This window comes from Ornithodoros turicata, chromosome 9 (assembly GCF_037126465.1).
Source record: "Ornithodoros turicata isolate Travis chromosome 9, ASM3712646v1, whole genome shotgun sequence".
Taxonomy (NCBI): Eukaryota; Metazoa; Arthropoda; class Arachnida; order Ixodida; family Argasidae; genus Ornithodoros; species Ornithodoros turicata.
Window position 1 is genome coordinate 18290666 of NC_088209.1, and position 20237 is coordinate 18310902.

The 20237-nt window shown below is 46.3% G+C and overlaps 3 protein-coding genes across 7 annotated transcripts in view; 1 reads left to right on the forward strand and 2 right to left on the reverse strand.

Moving 5' to 3' along the window:
• Positions 1-15: 15 nt before the first annotated feature.
• LOC135368269 (uncharacterized) lies at positions 16-4374 on the reverse strand. Its single transcript, XM_064601438.1, has 2 exons — positions 3242-4374; positions 16-1411 (listed from the first exon to the last, which is right to left on the reverse strand). Exons 1-2 carry the CDS (start codon positions 4054-4056, stop codon positions 1306-1308), a joined length of 921 nt encoding a protein of 306 aa, XP_064457508.1. The 5' UTR covers positions 4057-4374; the 3' UTR covers positions 16-1305.
• Positions 4375-4485: 111 nt separating this feature from the next.
• Positions 4486-7808, forward strand: LOC135368268 (pre-mRNA-processing factor 19-like). Its single transcript, XM_064601437.1, has 5 exons — positions 4486-4621; positions 5068-5313; positions 5378-5621; positions 5995-6308; positions 7043-7808. Exons 2-5 carry the CDS (start codon positions 5077-5079, stop codon positions 7748-7750), a joined length of 1503 nt encoding a protein of 500 aa, XP_064457507.1. The 5' UTR covers positions 4486-4621; positions 5068-5076; the 3' UTR covers positions 7751-7808.
• A 7490-nt stretch (positions 7809-15298) lies between these two features.
• LOC135368270 (inactive dipeptidyl peptidase 10-like) overlaps positions 15299-20237 on the reverse strand; it is a 187773-nt gene continuing 182834 nt past the window's right edge. For all 5 annotated transcript variants that reach the window (XM_064601439.1, XM_064601442.1, XM_064601444.1 and 2 more), the window contains exon 16: positions 15299-20187. In XM_064601439.1, coding sequence (XP_064457509.1) covers positions 20044-20187 — 144 coding nt within the window. In that variant the 3' untranslated portion in view covers positions 15299-20043. The remainder of the gene's footprint in view (positions 20188-20237) is intronic.

Here is a 20237-nt window from a genome sequence, read left to right on the forward strand (position 1 = left end):
ACCAATGTCACAGCATAATGTATCACAAAATTTTATTCCGATAGACATTTCGCTCTGCATGTGCACTGCACGCAACTGGTTCGGGGCTCAATATTCACATACACACTCCATTCCACGCACGTCACACAAAGAGTAATACTGAAGTAAATTTCATGAGCAGCATGTAATGAATTCAGGTGAAACAGAAAAATGTACATAAGATACATACAATATAAGTATGCACTATAATTCACACAAACAGTCCACAGATTATCTGTAAAAAGAAAACAGGTTTTGCAATGCCATCTTGCAGCTGGTAAACTAAAGCAACTTGTCTGACGGTGAAATGCTCTCTTACAACTCAAAGTCTAAAATGTAGACTGGTGTCTGAACAATTAAAAAACAGTCAATTGATATTTTAGAACTTATGCAGGTTCCATCATCAGAAAAAACAAGACAACAACCAACCAAAGCTATTTATGAACCAGCAGAGCGTAACAGCTTAGCTTTGGTTAGTTGTCATCGAGTTTTTTCCCGATGAAGGAACTTGCATATATTCCGAAACGTCAATCGTCTGTTTTCTTTTAATTGTTGTGACATGAGTGTATATGTTAGACTTCAAGTTGATATGTGATCCCCTTGTATATAGACAACATAAAATAAATCAGCTACAGTTACCACAGGATCTGGGCACTGATATCAACTGTTATCGGTAAGATAAGATGACATGAACGCAGGCAGCAGCTTTACGATGAGGGGAGTCTTGGCATGGGCAAGGGGTCGTTTTATTTTTAACTGTCTATTTTAGTATTACTTGTTGCACACACTCAGAATTTTCTCATCATGGGGCCGGGATGGGATACCCACCAAATACCACCCATCTATAATTACCATAATATTACAGTAGCAGCACTGTTGTATAACAACAGGATGATAGCATACCCTGAGCTACAATAAAGTTGTTTCGGGCAAATTGTACATTCCTTAACAGTCACTTCAGCAGTCAAGACGGTGTTTAACAACATGTGATCAATTCGGGTTGAATATTTGGTGCTCGTAAAAGTTATAAAAACGGCGGCTTTCACTCACGCATGCATGGAGTTCGTAGGGTGAAATGTGCAAAATTTTTACATCCTCAGTACATATAAACCGCATAACTGTGAGCACCCCGTGTTATGATGAAAAATACTATTAATCGAGACATCGACAAAACATTTTCAGAATGAGAAATATTACGAGCAGAATCTGATACACGCTTTGGAAAAAGTGGCATTACATGCGCAACACGCATTAATACATTCAGGTGCGCGTGGAAGTTTCCGCTTATCACGTGTAGACGGTGAGCGCTTCGTAGATGGGATGCCTGCAGATGGGACAGCTGTGTCCAAATTCGAGGAGATGAGAAGCACATTCCTCACACAACGAGAAGTGCCTGAAAAAAAGAAGAGAAAAAGGGAGTGATAAAATTATCAGATGAGGCGAAAACTGATTATTCTGCTCCACTAAAATACCCTGTTCACTAGTCTCCAACTTCCGTAGAATCGCCGATAAATCGACACCAGCATCCCTACACATGACCTGGGCTGGAGTAACGACGGGAACAGAGGACAGGTGACGGGCAGAATAGGACGGAGGTTTTCACAGAGCTTTTATTTCAGCGTTTTTTATATTTTTTTTATTTTAGAGGATGTGGACTGAATACACACCTCACATGGCTGCTATGAGCGCGCGTGTTCATAAAAGATATATTCGTTGAGCAACGGGGGTTCCGAAGAGACACGGACAGGGGAGGATGGACACAACACAAATTCTCTGCTTCTTTCTAAAGTTGATTATCATAATCATTCTACGCGTTTTCATAGGAGCTGCTGCTGTCGTCTGCTACGGTAGTCGTACATCCGCTTCTGCGCATTCACAATTCAAATTCCCATTGTCCAATCATAATGTATCGTGCGGATCGTGCGGACGGGCTCCTCATAGGATTTGCCGATTGTGACATGGTCGTTATAATCTAGAATGTCGTGGTTCAGACAATGCCCCGTCTGACCCATGTAACAAAGACCACATTCCGAGGGAATACAGCGAACAACGGACTGAACACAGGGTACAAAGGGACCTCTATGATTACTGCTAAAACCAATAGGTAGCTGAACAGACAAAGTCTGCTTAATTTGAATGCATTAGAAAATACCACCTTAATACCAAGGTCCAGCTAGCACCAGCTAGCCTGCGCCCTTGCCCTTCTATCGGTATACCGGCTGTTACACATGAGATCCCCCGACTGAATAATTCGCAAACCGGTGGTGTTATCGAAGAACATTTTCTCTGGTAAAGAATCTTGAGACAACGGCCACAACCTGAGCAGTGAGCAGCTCATTTGCATATGCCCATTAATTGAATAAAAATCTTCACTCTTAAATTTTACTTCAAATGCATTTCGGAACATCTATTTTACGTATTGGGACCCGCCGTGTGTGAACTAACACGTAATCTAGTGTCGGACAGTTGAGCAAAAGAGTGCATTATTACGCTACCCCGCACAAGAAATACGTAAACCGAAACCAATTAATTTCTCGATAAAATCACTAAGTGTCAAAGCCGAGGACGCCAGCAACTTGGTGGCAGGGTACAAGTTGCTTAGACACGCCGTCTTCCGCGAGGGACGTTAAATACGGGGTGCCGTGTGACGAGCTTTCATTGCACGCTAAAGAACCCTCAGGTGAGCAAAAGCAATCCACAGACCTACCACTGTGGCGTCGCTCATGATCTCAGTTGTCTCGCGACGTAAACACCCAATTATTATTATTATTAACTAAGTGTCGAAGCGGGTTTTTCCTGGAATATCTTTCGCTGAAGGTCCTCGGTACGTAAGATAAGAGGTTCCGAAAGCGTCTGTAGCAAAATTTAAAAGCCACGATTTTTAATTAATTAATGAGCATATGCAAATGTGCCGCTCACTGCTCAGTTCATGGCCGATGTCTCGAGTATGTTAACCATAAAGAAAGCGACTTGATAGCGCCACCTGTTTATGGGTTATTCCGCTGGAGGATTTATGTGGAACACCCAGTATTCGTACGAGACGTTGCCTTGGCGATACGAAGGTACGGGGCAGTGGAAGATACTTGGGTGAAGTTACAGACACAGACTGGGACGACTAACACGTAGGCCTCCGTTCCCCAGAAATCGGAGCAACGGTACACAGCAGCAAGGATATGCACACGCATGGTGTGTGGACGCGGCTGTTGCTTAGTGCGCTCCTTACCGGCACGGTAACAGTAGTACGCCCCTCGGGGAGTCCTGGCACACGACACACAAATCGTGAGGCTCTGCTTGCGATGAAGGCTTATGCCGTTTCATAGCCTGACTGTCTCGTCTTCGCCCTCTCACTTTTTGCATCCAGCTGCGTCCACAGCGCCTCCACAGCTTAAAAAGAAATGCCGATATCGCGACAAAGATGAGGCCCGTGTAGACGTCTACAGGTTGGTGAAACAGAAACCTCCAAAGATCACGCAGAATCTGCAAGGTAGTGGCAGCTGTGAGTCCCGATACAGCTTTTGCAGATGAAGCCAACGTCTGATAAGATACGCATATCCCATGATACGTCCACTGGCATACTTGTCTCAAAAGGCGAGGAGGTAATTCGAGCAAGAGCAAGGCAGAGTCTAGAAGAAGGTTCACTAGATGTCGGGCCAGAAGAATTGCGGCAACTGCGCCATCTGCGATTGCATCGATCACGTTGCATGCTATAGTCCATAGAAATACAAGAGCACTCTGCGTGCCCGAGCATGCAAGGAACACGGAGTTCACTACAGCACACGCAATAGCCTGGACGCCGTCAGAGAAGGAAAATATCAAGGTGCAAAGTTCGCGCAGAAAATGAAAAAGGTCGCCAAAGGCGTATGTGATGCCCAAGTAGATGCCACTGATGGCATCGGAAGCATAGCCACACAAAGTTGTTGCACACGTTGTGATGCCAGAGCCAATTAAGTAGTTGAAGCGAAAGAATGCATTCAGCAACGATGCCGCTGTCTCCAGCACAGACGTAACGAGACAAGTCAAGGGAGCCAGGTTCCACATTTCACGTTGAGACGTCGTTCACAAAGCTGTGCGAACGATGCAAATAATACTTGGGAATATTTGAATCCGCCCCATCTACAAATTCTCCAGGCATAAGCCCCACAATCACGGACTGCTTTTGAAATCCGTGTCCGTGACCCGTGCTGTCTCCATCTATATGACTGCGCCGTGATTTGGGATTTAGCAGCTCTAATATTCGACCTTTGAACGCTTTTTACCAGAGTTATAAAGCTATAAATCTCTGAAAGCGTGTCAATATATTTCTTTTTTCGCTACATACGCACGATATACACCCTTGTGCCTCACGTGTTCATCAAGAAATAATTATCTTTTGGCGAAATCGGCGAAACAATAGGCGGTCGCAGGTGGCTATTAACAGTCACATTCAATTTTGACGTGCGTTAAAGCTCACGCGTTCCCAACTCAACCAACTATGGCCTATGGCATCGGATTCGGATCCAATCCAATCCGTACTGCTGCGAAGTGTTTCGGCAGTTGTATACAAAAAGAAATAGTATTGCTTCTGTTTTTTACAACTAGCTTCGTCCGTGATTGACTTCTTTAGGTGAGTAACCTTGCCTTGAATACAGTCCGTGACAACTGGCTTTGTGAGTAACAAGTATTGGCCCTTCGTGCCGGTACACGGAAGAGCAACACATTATGGCTCTAGGCCTAAAAAGTTGTGCCGGTGCTAAGAGAAAAAAGCATGTGCTTCTGTGATACTAAGAAACGCGTTTTGTGAGCGAGAAAATAAGATATGCAGCTCTAGAACTCACATTCTGCATTGTGTCTATGAGACAGAGGCATTTTGCATGTGCACTTCCTTACCAAACAGAGATCGCGCGTACATGCTTCTAAAATCGTGCTTCATGTCGTGGAAGCGGTAAAATCCTGAACACATAGACTCACTATATGGGCGTACAGTAGGAGCATCTTATGTATGAAAAGTAAGCGTGCGCAAAAAAACGTGCAGCTATGCGGAGCATGCAATATAGTTGACATTTGTTTCAGGAGACAGCAATGTCTCTGTGCTGTGCACTGAGCAACGAGACACCGGAGCAACCTGTGGTGTCTCCGGTATCTGGCAGCGTGTTCGAGAGACGGCTCATCAGTAAATACATTCGAGAGCATGGTCGTGATCCAATCAATGGGGAGACACTTACGGAAGAGATGCTCGTGGAGCTCAAGGCACCTCCTGTCGCTAAACCCAGACCACCATCGGCGACCAGCGTTCCGGCGCTTCTGAAAGCTCTGCAGGTACATATCTGTCTTTACATCGTACGAGTGTCTGCCGCACGCGTTACACGTTTTCTCGCAACAGGACGAATGGGACGCGGTAATGCTGCACAGCTTCTCCTTGCGACAGCAACTCCAGACTGCTCGCCAGGAGCTTTCCCACACTTTGTATCAGCACGATGCAGCGTGCAGAGTTATTGCACGTCTTACAAAGGAAGTGACGGCCGCCAGAGAGGCCTTGGCCACGCTGAAGCCCCAAGCAGCACAGGCTGCTGCGCAGGCCATAGCAACACAGGCCGTAGGCAACGAGGAGGCAGCTGTACCAGCTGGTTAGTTCACCATGCATCATCATCATTTTTTAAATTTTTATAATTTTTGTAATTTTTAATTAAGATTATACACTTTATGGACGATTTTGGTCGGGGACGAAAGTGTTCATGTTAACGAGGAATGACTGTGTGCGCTTAACGGTGGACATATTCCCGATTTGTGAAGTGTGTGATAGATGGAATGATAGACAAAGATATGAAAAACGGCAGTTAAACAAAACAGCTAGGCGGACAGGATGCCAGAGCGTGTTCCACGCCGTGTTTTGTGAGGTGCAGCTCTTGCCATTCTTAAAGTGGGGTTTCATGGGGGGTTTCAATCCGTACATTCCAATTAGGATTGGAATATTACATTAAGAGTATTTTGACACATCAGGAGCAGCTGGAGCGGAAGAAGGCATGTCCGCCGACGTCGTGCGGAAGCTACAGGAACGTGCCGCCCTGCTCACGGCGCAGCGGAAGAAAAGAGGCAAGGCCGTGCCGGAAGACCTGGCTCAGCCCGAGGAGCTGCGAGGTTATCGGGCACTGGCTTCCCATCCCGGACTGCACAGTGCCGGCCTCCCCGGCATATTGGCTCTTGACCTGAGCCCGTCGGACAGAGTCCTGACCGGAGGAAATGACAGGAACGCGACAGTGTTCAACAAGGACTCTGAGCAAGTGGTGGCAGTCCTTAAGGGTCATACGAAGAAGGTAAGTTTGTGTCGTCAAATGTTGCACTCACGCTTGAAGATGGCACAAACCTCTTAGCTGCTATGGTTGGGGCCTGCATTACAGAAAATATAACATACGTGGAGAGGATCAAGCTCAACAAAGTGAAGCGCACGCATTCGTACAGGCTTGGGGGAAGGCTAAATACAGTTTTGACTCTCTATAACAAATTCGTAAATGCTGGCGCTTTTCTTTTTTGTTTTTGCGTTAAATAGCGAATATCGTTAAATGGAACGCACCAAGTGGAAAAAAGGTGTGCATTCTTCACCCTAATGGTACTTCACGTGGTGCATGGACGTTACAGTCCTCCCTTGCAACCGTTCCAGTGAGATACGATTCGAGCCCGAAGTTTTACGGTTTAACCCAATTCTTCTCAGAATTCGCACCCTGAATTGAAGGTTTCCTCTTTAGGTTGAAACCCGAATTGCCACCACTGAAACGTCTGTAGCAATGCACACTAGCTTGTTTGGCAACTGACGCAATTATATCACTGCTTGTACCAAACAAGTACAGTTAGTCTGAGTAATGGAGCACGATTTCTTCCCCAAATTTAGCATACTGGAAGTTTTTTCCACCCAAACGTGCACGATTTGAGTGCACATGTTGATTCCCCCCCCTTTCCCAGACTTGGAAAAAAAAAATTTCCCAAAAACATCAGGCTGTAGATATCATGAACACGCTCCAATATATATATATATATATTTTTTTTAACGCAGGTAACCTCCGTAGTGTTCCACCCGGACGAAGACACAGCAGTCACAGCATCACCAGACACGACGGTCCGCGTGTGGCACGTGCCCACCGCCCAGACCGTCCAAGTCATCCGCGCCCACGAGGGCCCGGTGACAGGGCTTAGCCTGCACGCCACAGGGGAGTACCTGCTCTCCACATCGGCCGACCAACACTGGGCGTTCTCCGACCTGCGCACCGGCCGCGTGCTGGCACGCGTGGCCGACACCTGTCCCCTGACGGCGGCACAGTTCCATCCCGACGGTCTCATCTTGGGTACGGGTACGGCAGACGCTCTGGTCAAGATCTGGGATCTGAAAGAGCGCACCAACGTCGCCAACTTTCCCGGGCATTCCGGTCCGGTGGCCGCACTGGCGTTCTCCGAAAACGGTTACTACCTGGCTACGGCTGCGGCAGACGCCTGCGTCCGTCTCTGGGATCTGCGGAAGCTCAAGAACTTCCGTACGATTACTCTGGACGAGGGCTATCAGGTCCACGATCTCAGCTTTGACCAGAGCGGCACCTATCTGGCAGTTGCGGGAACTGACGTGCGGGTTTACCTGTGCAAGCAGTGGGACACCCTCAGGGTGTTCGCCGACCATACGGCCCTGGCTACGGGAGTCCGGTTCACGCATCGGGCCCGCGGTATTGCTTCCGTCAGTATGGACCGCACCCTTAAGATATACGGACTGTAGATGTTTTTTTTTTTTAGCGGGGCATGTTTTGGTTGTCAATAAACTTCTACTCCCTTTTCATATGGCCTCAGCTTGTGCTTTGTTAGCTTTCATAGGCTCAAATCTACTTTGCAGACTCTGGGTAGCAGCCTGACACAATGAGCCGGTTCGGAAAAAATGTTGGTTTGATGCTGCGCTGGAAATGCCAGAGGTGATATTTCTCTAGCACAGCATCAAACCAAATTTTTTTCCGAACCGGTTCTGGCCCAGATATAATGGTTCAGTTCTGGGCACACATGCTGGTTCCAACACCGGTTTCGAAACCGGTTCATTGCTCAGGGTATACAGGGTGTTTACATATATTTTTTGTCGAGACAGATCTTTCATTAAAAAAAACTAAGGGCTAGAGACATGCTGTTTTCACTTCGGTCATCTCTGGGCTGGCGGACGTTCTTGGCCATATGTTGCTCAACCGTCGAATCACTAATTACCTAAAAATCGTTAATTAGCTTTTTAATTATAAAAGCTACGAAGTTGTTCCAATGAGAACATCTGTTCCTCTCGCTGGCCTAATATCGTAGCCGTTTCCAGAACAAAAATACGTTCAATAGGTCCTTCGCAAAAAAATTTTTGAAGGAACACCATTTCTTTCTTTATTTTGTTCATCGTTGACGGTACATTTTGTACATCGTTGTTCATCGTCCGTGCATCGTTAACGGTTCGATGGGGAGTCCATATTCATCGAGAACGATGGAGTAGGTAGCATCATCCGTCTATGGGTCCGGTTTATTGGTGAAGTAACGGGTCGCTAAAATCAAGGCCGCCTCGCTACGTGCCATCAACCCTTGTCTCAGGCCAGACAGGGTTCCCGTCAACCTGAGAACTGTCACCACCATCATGTCCAAAAAACGGGTGCTGCCTGCAAACCCGCTCGCTTCCCTCTCGTCTAGGCCAACGCCATGACCATAAATAAATAAATAAATTGCAAGGGTGCGACCTATGCAACAATGTAGTGTACCCCTATAGCAGGTCACAACCACAACACCTCGTTTATGCTGCCATGTCGCGAGTGACTAGCCTCGAGGGCCTGTACATCACTAATGTCGACGGAGAGTTGATGTTCTATCACACCAAGCGCAACGCAGACAATCATCTATATACACGACGGAGTTTCGAAGACTCGAGCGCCAGGGGGTTGATACCGTTACGCGACGCGCAGAGAAGTTTCTCGTGTTGGTCCAAGATGGCGAAAACAAGCGCACCTGGCAAGTTTCCCGACGTAAAAACAGCGCACTGTTTTGTTGCGCAATGTTAAAACTCCCGAAAGTATACTCTTTTCGTATCCAAAATGGAGTCGTCATCCTTCATCTGCTGCAATGCTAGTAATACTATCGCATTTGATACGCGTTTGGCAGAGCGCCAAAGAGTACAGCCATTTCTTTTAATCGATTTTTAACTTCATATTTCACAGGGTGAATGCTTTAGTACAGAGGAAAAAGCTGAAAATGATCGTAGGCTTGTCAAATATCCTTTCATGGTCCCTTTAAATAGGGTTCAACAGCAGCGGTGAGCGATCAATATAATATCAACGGTAATCAATTATCACCAAAAGCATCAAGAAATATAAATTACGGAAGGTCAGAAACTCTGGGGTTGCAGACAGACAGCGTCCTGAAAATTGTCTATAACTCCACATACCCCTGTCACGCTGGTTTATGTACGAGGGTCGCTATAAAACCACTGGTTATACATTTTGTTTCCGGTTTCTTTGTTTCTGTTGGTATTCAGAATGTTGTTCGAGTCTGTTTGAGATGCTTATCAGGAAGCCGGCCGGGCGATCATTGGGCGATCGCCCCCCCCCCATAACGTCAGTTTATACATTGAAGTTCCCTCCCACTCTGAAGTTCTCCCCCACTACGCGCTCCGACAAAGAAACCCCCCCCCTCCCCCAAACCAAGGGTCTGGATCCGCCCCTGGACCTGCGCGATCATGCGATCCACGGTCAGTGATAAGTACTGCTGGGACACCCGTGTTTTAGTACGAGTTAGTAGTTAGTGAATTTTTTGTGAAATCTCGATGAAACTGCGGTGGCCTCGATAATCCCATCGCCACTTCGTCAAACAGTCTCTTGCGACTATCTACAGTCGGACCTCGTTATATGAACCCTCGATATACGAATTCCCTCAACTTACGAACGGCTCCACAGGGAACCAAACTTTTTCCGTGTATTTTGACCTCGTTTTACGAACCCTCGATATCCGAACTATGAACGGATTATTAGGGAACGGACCCAAAGTAGCCAAGCCATTCTGACCTCGATATACGAACGGATGTTATGAACGTACAGAGGACAGACCAATGGACCGGAGGATAATGAAAGTTCCTGAGTACATGCTGCCAAGGTCAAACATACAATCTCCCAACGTCGCTACGTTCCACAAACATGATTCACCATTTCCTGAAAGAATAATTCGGGCGTTTACAGCGGAATGGTTATGAGTTTGGACCAGGTCTCCGACATGGAAACATCTTGCCGTTCCAAGAGAAGGCGTTCAGTCCTGACAGCCGGTGACAAGCGTGATATTTGCCGTTGGAAACAGTCTCATCCGCGCGCGATACGGTACTTTGAGGACCGGGTGGATGAGTCAAGTGTCAGACTTCTGTCATCTCTTCGCTTAATCCGTTAAACAGGATAGACCCTGCAGAAAGTATGGTGCAAAGCGCAATTACGCAAATAAAACCCATTCAAATCAGTTTCCCGTGTTTTTGTGAGGTATTTGTGCACTGCACTCCTCGGACCTCGATTTACGAATACCTCGATTTACGAACGATTTTCTGAGAAACGAAGGGTGTTCGTAAAGCGAGGTTTGACTGTATATCGTCGAGATGATGTAAATGGACCTGCCACTCCAAAGTCATTTACTCTTAACATGTGAGCACCATTGCTGAAACAACCTTGTATTAACGTGTTCTTACCACGGCTGCGGCTGTCGTTGAACGGAAAGCAGCTCTGCCCCGGGAACAACGTTTCATTCGTAAGTACCTGATCGGTTGTTTCGTGCCACTATGCGTGAGAGAGTCATCTTGAATCGTTCGTTTGCGGGGTGGCGCTATGCCACAGCTGCAGGTTCGTTTGATTTTCTCCATTTGCACAAGCTTGATTAATGGCATTCTTTACCACTTCAGCAACGAACGTACAAACGTGGCCACGTCGTCACACAAACGTCGCTGCCCCGAATGATGTTTCTAGTCCTCCGTGCTTGTACTGCAGACCGTAACTGGTCTTGTAATAGATGATTAAACCAAGAGTAGACCTCCGAACACAGAGAAATAAAACTGCACACCCGCGTTCATCACAATGAGGACATCAGGCAACCGCGACTCACGTTGCCGGCTTTGGCAGCTAACGTGGCTGAAATCCACCACGACTGGCCCAGTCCACCGGAGGTTATGGACCGTGACTGCACACCGAGCTAAAGACAGCTCTGAAGCTTGTAAACGCCGGCTCCTCCCTGGGGCCCAATAAAATCACCTATGCCGCACAGCGAGACCTTGAGGGGCGGTCACTCCAAGGTCTCCTTCATGTGTATAATACGTCTTGGCAACAGGGATCTCTACCATCTACCTGGAAGGCTGCATTGGTTGTTCCCATCTTGAAACCAGGCAAGCCCCCAAATGCCCTATCCTCCTTTCGCCCTTTGGGCCTGACAAGCTGTATGGGAAAACTGATGGAGAGAATGGTTTTGCGTCGCCTCGACTGGTGGCTCGAAAAGCAAGGTGTGTTCCCTCACGAAATGGCTGGATTTCGTCGCCACCGAAGCTCCATGGATCCAGTTCTCGACCTATAGTCTAACAGTCCAACATACTCGTGCTCATCGGCGGCTCGTCGTATCGATTTTCCTGGACATCAAGCGTGCATATGATACCGTCTCGCATATTTGTGTGCTGCACGCCTTGCTTGCGCTTTTTTGGGGCATCCGGTCGAGTCTTGATCTGGCTCCAAGACATCGTTACGAACCGAACTGTCGCTGTCCGTACATTACAAGGCCAAAGCCTCAGTCATCCTGTTCATCAAGGCATCCCCCAAGGAAGCATCCTGAGTCCAATACTCTTTAATGTGGCCGGCCTAATCGGCAATTCCTCGCAAAGTGTCGTTTTCCGTGTTGGCAGATGATGTCGCCCATTCGACAATAGGAAAGTCACTCCCAGCCATTCAGCGCCGCTTGCGAATGCTACGTTGTTCTTTGATTCATTCACTCACGCTGCCACTTATCTCTAAGCTGTCGCAGGAAGTTGCTAGATTTGTGGCGAATTCGGGTGGTCATTTCATGGAAACGTTTTTCTTTTTCTTCTCTTTTTTTTGCCAGATCCCGAGCAGTCATGTTCGCTTGGTCAAAGCGAAGCGATCTCGCATGTTCGCGTAGCGCTTTCCGAGCGCCACAAATTTGCCAGTTAGCACCTTTTTCGCCCGGTCTTGAAACGATCGAGCAGCGGGTTGCCCAACGATATCCGGTGTCGTCACATCCCCACTGCAACGGTGGCGCGTGCTCTGATTGGCCCGCACGTCGAAATTCACGTGGTTTAGCAGACGACGGAACCCGAAGACGGGCGACCGCGGTGCCCTTAACGATTGTCCAAGTGACTAAAACCGCTAGGTTCCTGGCACTCATGTTCGGGTGGGAACGGTCACGTGATGCAGCTCGGGCGCCGACCTAGCAATTTCCGAGCGCTATGCCGTGTTGCCATGAAATAACAACCCGAATTCGCCATTACCTTGCACTGTGACGCTTGACGCTATGGGCCAGGGGCGTACCGAGAGAGTGGCAACAGGGTGTGTCACCCCCCGGATCTCCAAGGTCACTTGTGAAAATTGTGTCTCTTTAGACATAGGTCGTCATGATTATTTTCTGATGTAATAATATGAACCTCTCAACACCCGCACAGTCCACAGCGCCCATTTCCAGGAAAAGAAAGGGCGCACGCTTTGCCCCCCTTGGAAAAAATCCTGGGAACACCCATGCTGTGGACTGAGTCGAAAGTCACGGAGGCGTTTGCACGTGCGCGTGAATGCACGTGGAGTATGTAGAGAGGCGCGCCACACTCTAACGGAATACGGATTTACGACTTACTAAAGGGTTTTTTTTTTAACCGATCACGCCCGCTTTTATGTAAATGATACGAGGAAATTATACTTACGTTCAAAGACACGTGGTAGCTGACGCTGTCTTTCACTTGCGAGATGCATTTCCCCTGGATTAGCGTCATGTTGCCGTCAATTTCTTCTACTAATCCGTATAGACGTGCTTAATTAGCCCGTCTCTTTTCATGTATGTTCGAGTGCCTAAAGAATTTGCCTGAAGGTTTTTGTTTCCAGAAACCCGCAGCACAGACGCAACATGAGGTACGTTTGATTAGGCCTGCACTCCCTGAACCAGTTCCGGGCGGTGCAGGGCCAGTTCTGAACTAGCGCAGCACTATGCCATCTCCAGTTCAACGGTGCAACACTAGTGCCGCCGCGAAACGAATACCGAAGTGCAGCGCTAGTGCAGGCCTTCTGCTCTCCACCGCTACGGATTGTAAGAACGCGTGTGACATTTCAAGCACATGTGCATTGCTGCTTTTTAATTTCGAACACAATGAACTGTTCAACAATTGTGCAAACAGCCATGGAACATGTCGATTCTAACAGCGAGGACGAATAATTCGACGACCTGGAAACCGTGACAGCGTTGAATCTTCTGCGAACTGACAGGAACCGTGTACCAATGTACACCGAAACTGTAGTGAATCGTTATTTCGACCTCGAATTCAAACGTCTCTTCCGGCTCTCTCGGGATACGTTCGAGAATTTACAGTAACTATTATTTGCCTTGTGTCGTCTGCTGCCATTGCCGCCATTACTCTGCACTGCCGTTGAACTGACCCCTGCGGGAGTGCAGAGTTTCCTTACACTAGGGCTGCACTTGGCGTGCACTGGTTTGAAACGAACGAGACGTTGCAGGGGGCGCTCGGCTGCACTGGCGAAACGAACGGGTGAGTGCAGCACCACCGGAACTGGTTCAGGCAGTGCAGGCTGCAGTGAGACTGATCGGTTGGCGCGGGTAATGGCACGCGACCGAGTTGCGGGCTTTCGGCCATTTGTGGCGCTGAAGGATATGCATAACGATGGTGAACCGTGCAAGTTGGTATGAATGCATCAAGGTAAATTAGCGTTGCAAACGAGGACAGACAGGGAGAGGACAAAGGCAAAGGACTGGAACAAAGTTTGTCTTCTCTCCCTGTCTGTCCTCGTTTCAGTGCTAGTTTACCTCGATGCTGAAGGGTATGAGTTGGAGCGCCCCCAAACGTCGTGCAATAGGCCTATAACCACAAATCTGACGTCGTCAAACAAACAAAAAAAAGTAATAATAATAATTTGCCAGTATCACGTCACTTCAGTAAACCAGGTCACTGTATCGCCAACATATCGATTTTCATCCTATACAGTGAGGTTTTCCATCCCAGCGGTGCAGGGAACAGCGCGAATCTCATCTGAATTCATAAATTCCAGTATCAGATTAACCCAGGGAGCTCCTGCAACGCTCATCCTCGACTAGGTTCAAACGCATACGGGAGATGGCGGACACCACATTTTTTGCGTTTTTGTGAACCACGATAATTATTTTTTTTTAAAATTCCGTTTGCGATAAAATTTTGAACATTGTTTCTGCTGATAATTACTCTCCTCCGGTTCATATTTTCAGCCGAAAATGGGTACAGTACAGCTTTTTGTGGCAAGTGTAAAACTCACGTTTTTTTCATGACTTTGACAGATGGCAATCAATTCATTATGCTATATACCAGTAAAAGCGTTCTATAGGTCCTTTTGCACACCATACAACAACACTTTGAAAAACGATTGACAGCGCTATCCCTTCTCATTCTCGCTTAACCTGTGACTGAAAAACACACACAAAAAAGGGAGATATGATCGTACTTCTCGATTTATTACACAGAAGCTAACCGTTGCACCAAAAAACGAGCTCTATAGGAAGCTAGCTTAAAGAACAAGCAGTTGCGTAGAAGCCGCGTAGCCTTTGACTGAAAATGCAGTTTTCAGCTTATGAGTGGGACCGAAGCCTTAACCTACATTCCTAGTCCATACGCTCTTTTGCCTCTTTCCAGGCTCACGTGTCAAGATCCTGCTGCACAGTCCAGGTCATTCCCCTTTCACATAGTCCTCAACCTGTGTTATTCGTAACAAAAGCGCATGCGTTGAACTCTTTCCCGTGTACATAACCCCCTCCCATATTTAAAGCTTGCTCTTGTCACCGAATCCCCTGAAATCAGAACATTCCTTGGTCGTCGTATTAATTAATTTGCAGTAATTAACTTTTCAATTATTAGAGATAGAGGCTCGGTTCAAATGTAACACTGGTAGATCTTGTTCCCCTGATATGCCATTGCCGTTTTCAGAATCGAAATTGCATCGACCTCATAATGTTCCGAGTTTTAATAAGATTTTTTAAATCCCGTTTTGTGAAGCAACCTGCATATACATGCAAGAAAGAAAGTGATGACACCGAGACATGAAATAACGAGTTTGTAAGCAGGTAATTTTATTATTCGTATTGCTAATAGGACAAAATTCATTTGGAAGAAAGTCTCCTACAAACTTGTCTGATGTAAGATGAACCATGCGATGAGGGCATTAATTTTCAAACGGCAGGTGTCATATCGAAGAAACCCGCGGGACACTCGATCTCGAACCATGAGAGTGTGTAGTAATGGCTGCAAGGCTTACATCAGAAAGCCACCCCTACTGTTGATTATAGAGGACTACATGATATGACCGGTAGTTCAAATAAGAGCAAATGTCAATCCCTTCAGCGCTAAACTAAACGTCAGAAGTAACGAAGACGGATGATATTTTCTAAAGTATAGGCTTTACATTACAACCCTGAGCATGCGGCAATTATTGCGTATAGGTACGTGAAGACATCGTGGGCAAATCATTAGCACTGAATGGGTCGGAACCGTATACCTCTAATACACAGCGCGGAACAAATTTGCGGTAGCTATCATTTCATTCATAATTTCATTTAATTTTTTTTAAAGGGAATTGATTGCTGTTATTTGTTTATGGATAATCATTGTAGCTCGTACGGAACCGTGGAAATCCGTCGAGCAGCAAGAAACCACATTTCTACCGCGCATTTTAAATCTCTTTTATTAGAAATATAGCGCTGCATGAATTTCTCTGTTGCAACACAAACGACAGTGTTAAATAAAGGTAGATACGTGTTTTTCTGTTTTTGAGAGCACAAATTAGACACTTTGTCTTCCTCAGAGTGTACTCAAAAGTCAATATTTAAATCAAATCAAAGCATTTACGAAAAAAAAAAAAAATGATGCTTGAAAACCTGATCACTTTTCGTCATGTATAACAAATATTCACACAAAACCTGCAGCAGTAATGAAATACGAAAAATCCATATGACCATAAAACACCGTTGACAAGAGGTCATTAAGCTGGGTTCACACATGCGTTTATAAATGCGGCGCTGCCTCAACAGGATTCCTGGCTCTGTTGAAAGGATAATCAAATATGATTCACACAAATCTCTGAGACTTCACCGATCTTAGTGAATTGAGTTTGATTATACAAAATCATCCGTACCTTCGCGTGAGTACGTCCGATTTACGTGGCGCACCTGAGACGCCTATGTGAATCCGTCTGTTCCGATTTTCACACGTAGTACAAATCTTTGTTCTGTTATTCATGACATGCTGCTTCATGCAGCCTCATGAAACTTTGTACAATGAATGGAAATGACCCTGTCTCAGGTGTATTTAGACAGTGATTGATGCCATACGGTTATTGTGGACATCACGCTTTGCCTTACTACGGGATCTGAAAGACCATTTATTCCCGTACTAGCCACTAAATTTCATACTCCTAAAATTGTAATCATACGGGAGTTGGAATAAGTGTTCAGTTCAAAGATAGTTCCCGCTGCCAGATGGCGTCGCAATGATGCTATCAAGTCAAATATTGATACCGCGGGGGCAGGTCTATCACTATACTTAACTAATGTGCTACGCAAATACTATCCAACCAAAAATGCGACGTCGTCGGAACCGAGCGTTGGCGACTGAGCAAGCAAAAAAGAAAAAAGAAAGAAAAAAAAGTAACCACAAAAACGCGATATCGCCCCTGTTGGCACTGATGTAATGGCACCTCTCACTTCTAGATTGTTGCAGTAACATCGTGAGACACAGAACTTGAGCTTGACAGAAGATTTCAACTTTACAGGACCCATCTGATGTCGATCGCAATATATCGCTCTAAAAAGTAACACTATAGGTAGAACTGGATACGTACGTGAAAGCGTCCGCCAAACGCGATTTTGATTGACGTTATAATTAAATCTTTACCAAAATGACGGCGAGACGTAGTGAAATGTAGGCAAAGTGCAATTAAGTGGCATAGTTATTGGCACAGCCAACCGGCTGCCATAAAACTGGTATGGTTAACTCCAATGCCTGCACGTTTTTTTACCTGCATGGCGTTCGTCTTCTTCAACGAAGCGCATACTTTCTCTTGTATCGTATCCAGAAAGATGGAAAGTGCAATACAATATTTTACGTGGTATGTATAGCACGCGACACTGTCTCTTCCCCCTGTCAGTGATTATCTGACACCGAGAAAATAAGTTAAGAAGAAACCATTTAAAACGGCTGACCTACGCTTCGATATATATATCTATGTATATATGCAGAAGTTCTAATGAAGTTAAGAAAAGAAATAAACAGAGCTCTAACACTATATCTACGCCTTCCCAAAATAGGCGATTAATAACCTTCGGGTGGCGTTGGATCACAGTTGGAAGCACCACTATGGCGACCTTCCCATGGAAGCCGTTCCCAGCACAAAGATGGAGAACAGGTTTTTGTACCTCGCCAGCCACGCTAAGGGGGATCAGAGTAGTCTAGGACTGATGAGCCTTCTGCATGCAACGCTCTGGTGCAGAGGAACTGTACAAACTACTGCATAGATTCTTTCAAAAGTCTGCTACATTATATACAGGCGCGGGGTGTAAACCCCTGTGATGAAATGAGGAAGATATGGGTTCACGCCTCGCCCATTCTAAGCGAATACCTCAAGCGAGCCGTTGTACTTGATCCAGATCACGCCTTAATCGCAGATGCCCCCAACGCCTTCCGTAGACCCAGAGGGACATGGTGCGTTAATTATAAGAGTAAATGAGGCATTGACAACATGACAGTGAATCGACGACAGCCAAAGCCACCACGGTGCGAATTTTCGAACAGAAGGGATTGAAGGTGAACCGAACGTCGCCTGCAGCAACGCACTCTTGGGTGTCAGTGGACACAGATCTGTTTTGTGGATCTGGATCGCTGGTTCGCGTGATAAGGCTCGGGGATAACGATTTTCGGTAATCTGGATCTGACGTCAGAACGCTTGGGATGAAAGTCTAATTACTGGATAAGCGTCTATTGAAATGCTGGGGGAACCCTGAGTCCCTATAGTTCTGTGCTTCCGACACACACAGTGTGACCAGCACTAGCCTCTGTAGATCGAGGCTCAACGATAGAGTGATTAGGAGATATCGTACTTCCTAAATCTAGGATATTATATGTCTTCATAGAATACACGAATGAGTTATGTACAATGCTGTGGGCATGCTGGAAGTTCAGGAGACCTTGAATGGTGATTGTGAGCATCTTGAGAACGACCTGGCCCTGCTATGTACATTCTCTTTTTCTTTTTGGCAGGGCAGAAAAATTGGAAAGTAAAGGAGAATAAGTGAATAATGTGTACGGTGCAAGAAGCAGACTAGAACTGTCTGCATTAGAATACTGTCCAAATGGCAGCCTTATGAAAGCTACTTATGACACATCACTGTTAATGAATCGACAGAATTCAACACTGGAACAGTAGGGAGTTTTCAAATCTGAGCTGAAGCAGGTGCATCGAGTCTGGAAGAGTCTCCATTCCACGGCGTCTTTGCAGTATATATATATCCAATCCGTAGCCAACAGCAGCCAGCAACGTAGCCAACAACTTTTGTTGGATTATTGCTGATAAAAGCCAAAGGTGCAAAAATGAGACACGACTGACGCAAAATACAAGCGCTCCTCTGGCACACGATTCAGAGCTAATGCCTACACCATTCACGCTACAAGACTTCTTTCTGCGTTGACGATCGTCACGACTACCAGGCAACTAAGATAGCGAGTACACGCTCGCAAAACTTGCCCAATTGCTATAGCGGAAACTATCGGAACTCCGCACCACGATTATCCAGAAAAAGAACGTACAGGTCCGGACGCAATGCCATTTTATGAGTATTGGAAACCCCATTTGATGAGAACGAGTTCCAGGTATCCAGACCCGAATAAAAAAAAACAAAAAACAAAAAATTACGAATATTTACGTCCAAGCATACACTTTCAGCAGCTCGTGCTTACACCAGTTGTCATGCAAGCAGAGGCGTCCGGGCGACATGAACGGCGTGCAGATCCTAACAGTGGTTTGGGCAGGAAGAATCCCTAAAGCGACAGTCCGCAACCAAAGTCAAAGCCAAACCTAATGAAACGCTGTCACGCGCTTTCTCATGGTGTTTAGATTAAGCGTAAGGAATATGATCGACTAAATTTGCAGCCAATCATTTACGATTTAATTTTGTGGTCAACAGTTTCTCTTATCTGATGTCAATGTCAGCAGTTTCTTTTTTTTTTTTTTTTTTGTTCTGCCAAGCCTGGAAGCGATGTCGAAACGAAACTGATTGATTGATTACGTTTCATGGTACGTCAAACGCATCCTCAACCACCCTGATCGCAGCCGTCATTGTGATAGCCGATATACAGTCTTTGTGATGTCCACAAAATTGGCGTGCCGTTAGCGCCGTCAACGTGACGACATGCCGTTCGGTTCTCTGGTCTATCTCCAATGCTACGGTATTCTACTGTGCCCTCAGTGTGGTGTAACTCTAAATGCGGCAGCTCTAATCTCGGAATCAGCCGACGGTTCTGGACTGCCCCTTTAACAAGACTCTCTAATATCGGTTCGAGGAAAGAACACGTCTATACAAACGCCCGAACGTCCGAAAAACGGTTCTGCATGCTACCTGCCCTCATCTGGTGCTTTGGTGCCAGCGGCTTACTCTAGCAGCAGTACGATCGCGCGAAGCCTATTGTACACGCACTCGCCATGGTGTGGAGAATAAATGAGAAGGATGAAACGTTGATAAGGAGCCGCATGTCTTTCAGCACCAACACTGGTTGTCCTAAGCGAACGGCATGTGAGGTTACCGCGATGCCTTCACTTGCATCAACCCTATCTCTTCGACGTTGTGGTCGGAGCCCTCGAAGCACTCGTCGAGAAAGTCTTCCATGGAGTGGTAGAGGTGTTGCAGTACGCGGCCCAAGGAGTGGTTTTCATCGGGGTAGACCTGCATTGATGAAGACTATAAGAAAGATGCGAACAGATTGCTGGCAACAT

What these genes read in the sequence shown, in the direction of transcription:
- LOC135368268 (XM_064601437.1), top strand. Translation starts at nt 5,077, where the DNA reads ATGTCTCTGTGCTGTGCACTGAGCAACGAGACACCGGAGCAACCTGTG. An exon ending in CGCTTCTGAAAGCTCTGCAG is followed by an intron (nt 5,314 to 5,377) that starts GTACATATCTGT and finishes TTCTCGCAACAG; the next exon opens with GACGAATGGGACGCGGTAAT. An exon ending in GGAGGCAGCTGTACCAGCTG is followed by an intron (nt 5,622 to 5,994) that starts GTTAGTTCACCA and finishes TTGACACATCAG; the next exon opens with GAGCAGCTGGAGCGGAAGAA.
- LOC135368269 (XM_064601438.1), bottom strand. Translation starts at nt 4,056, where the DNA reads ATGTGGAACCTGGCTCCCTTGACTTGTCTCGTTACGTCTGTGCTGGAG. An exon ending in GTACTACTGTTACCGTGCCG is followed by an intron (nt 1,412 to 3,241) that starts GTAAGGAGCGCA and finishes TCTTTTTTTCAG; the next exon opens with GCACTTCTCGTTGTGTGAGG.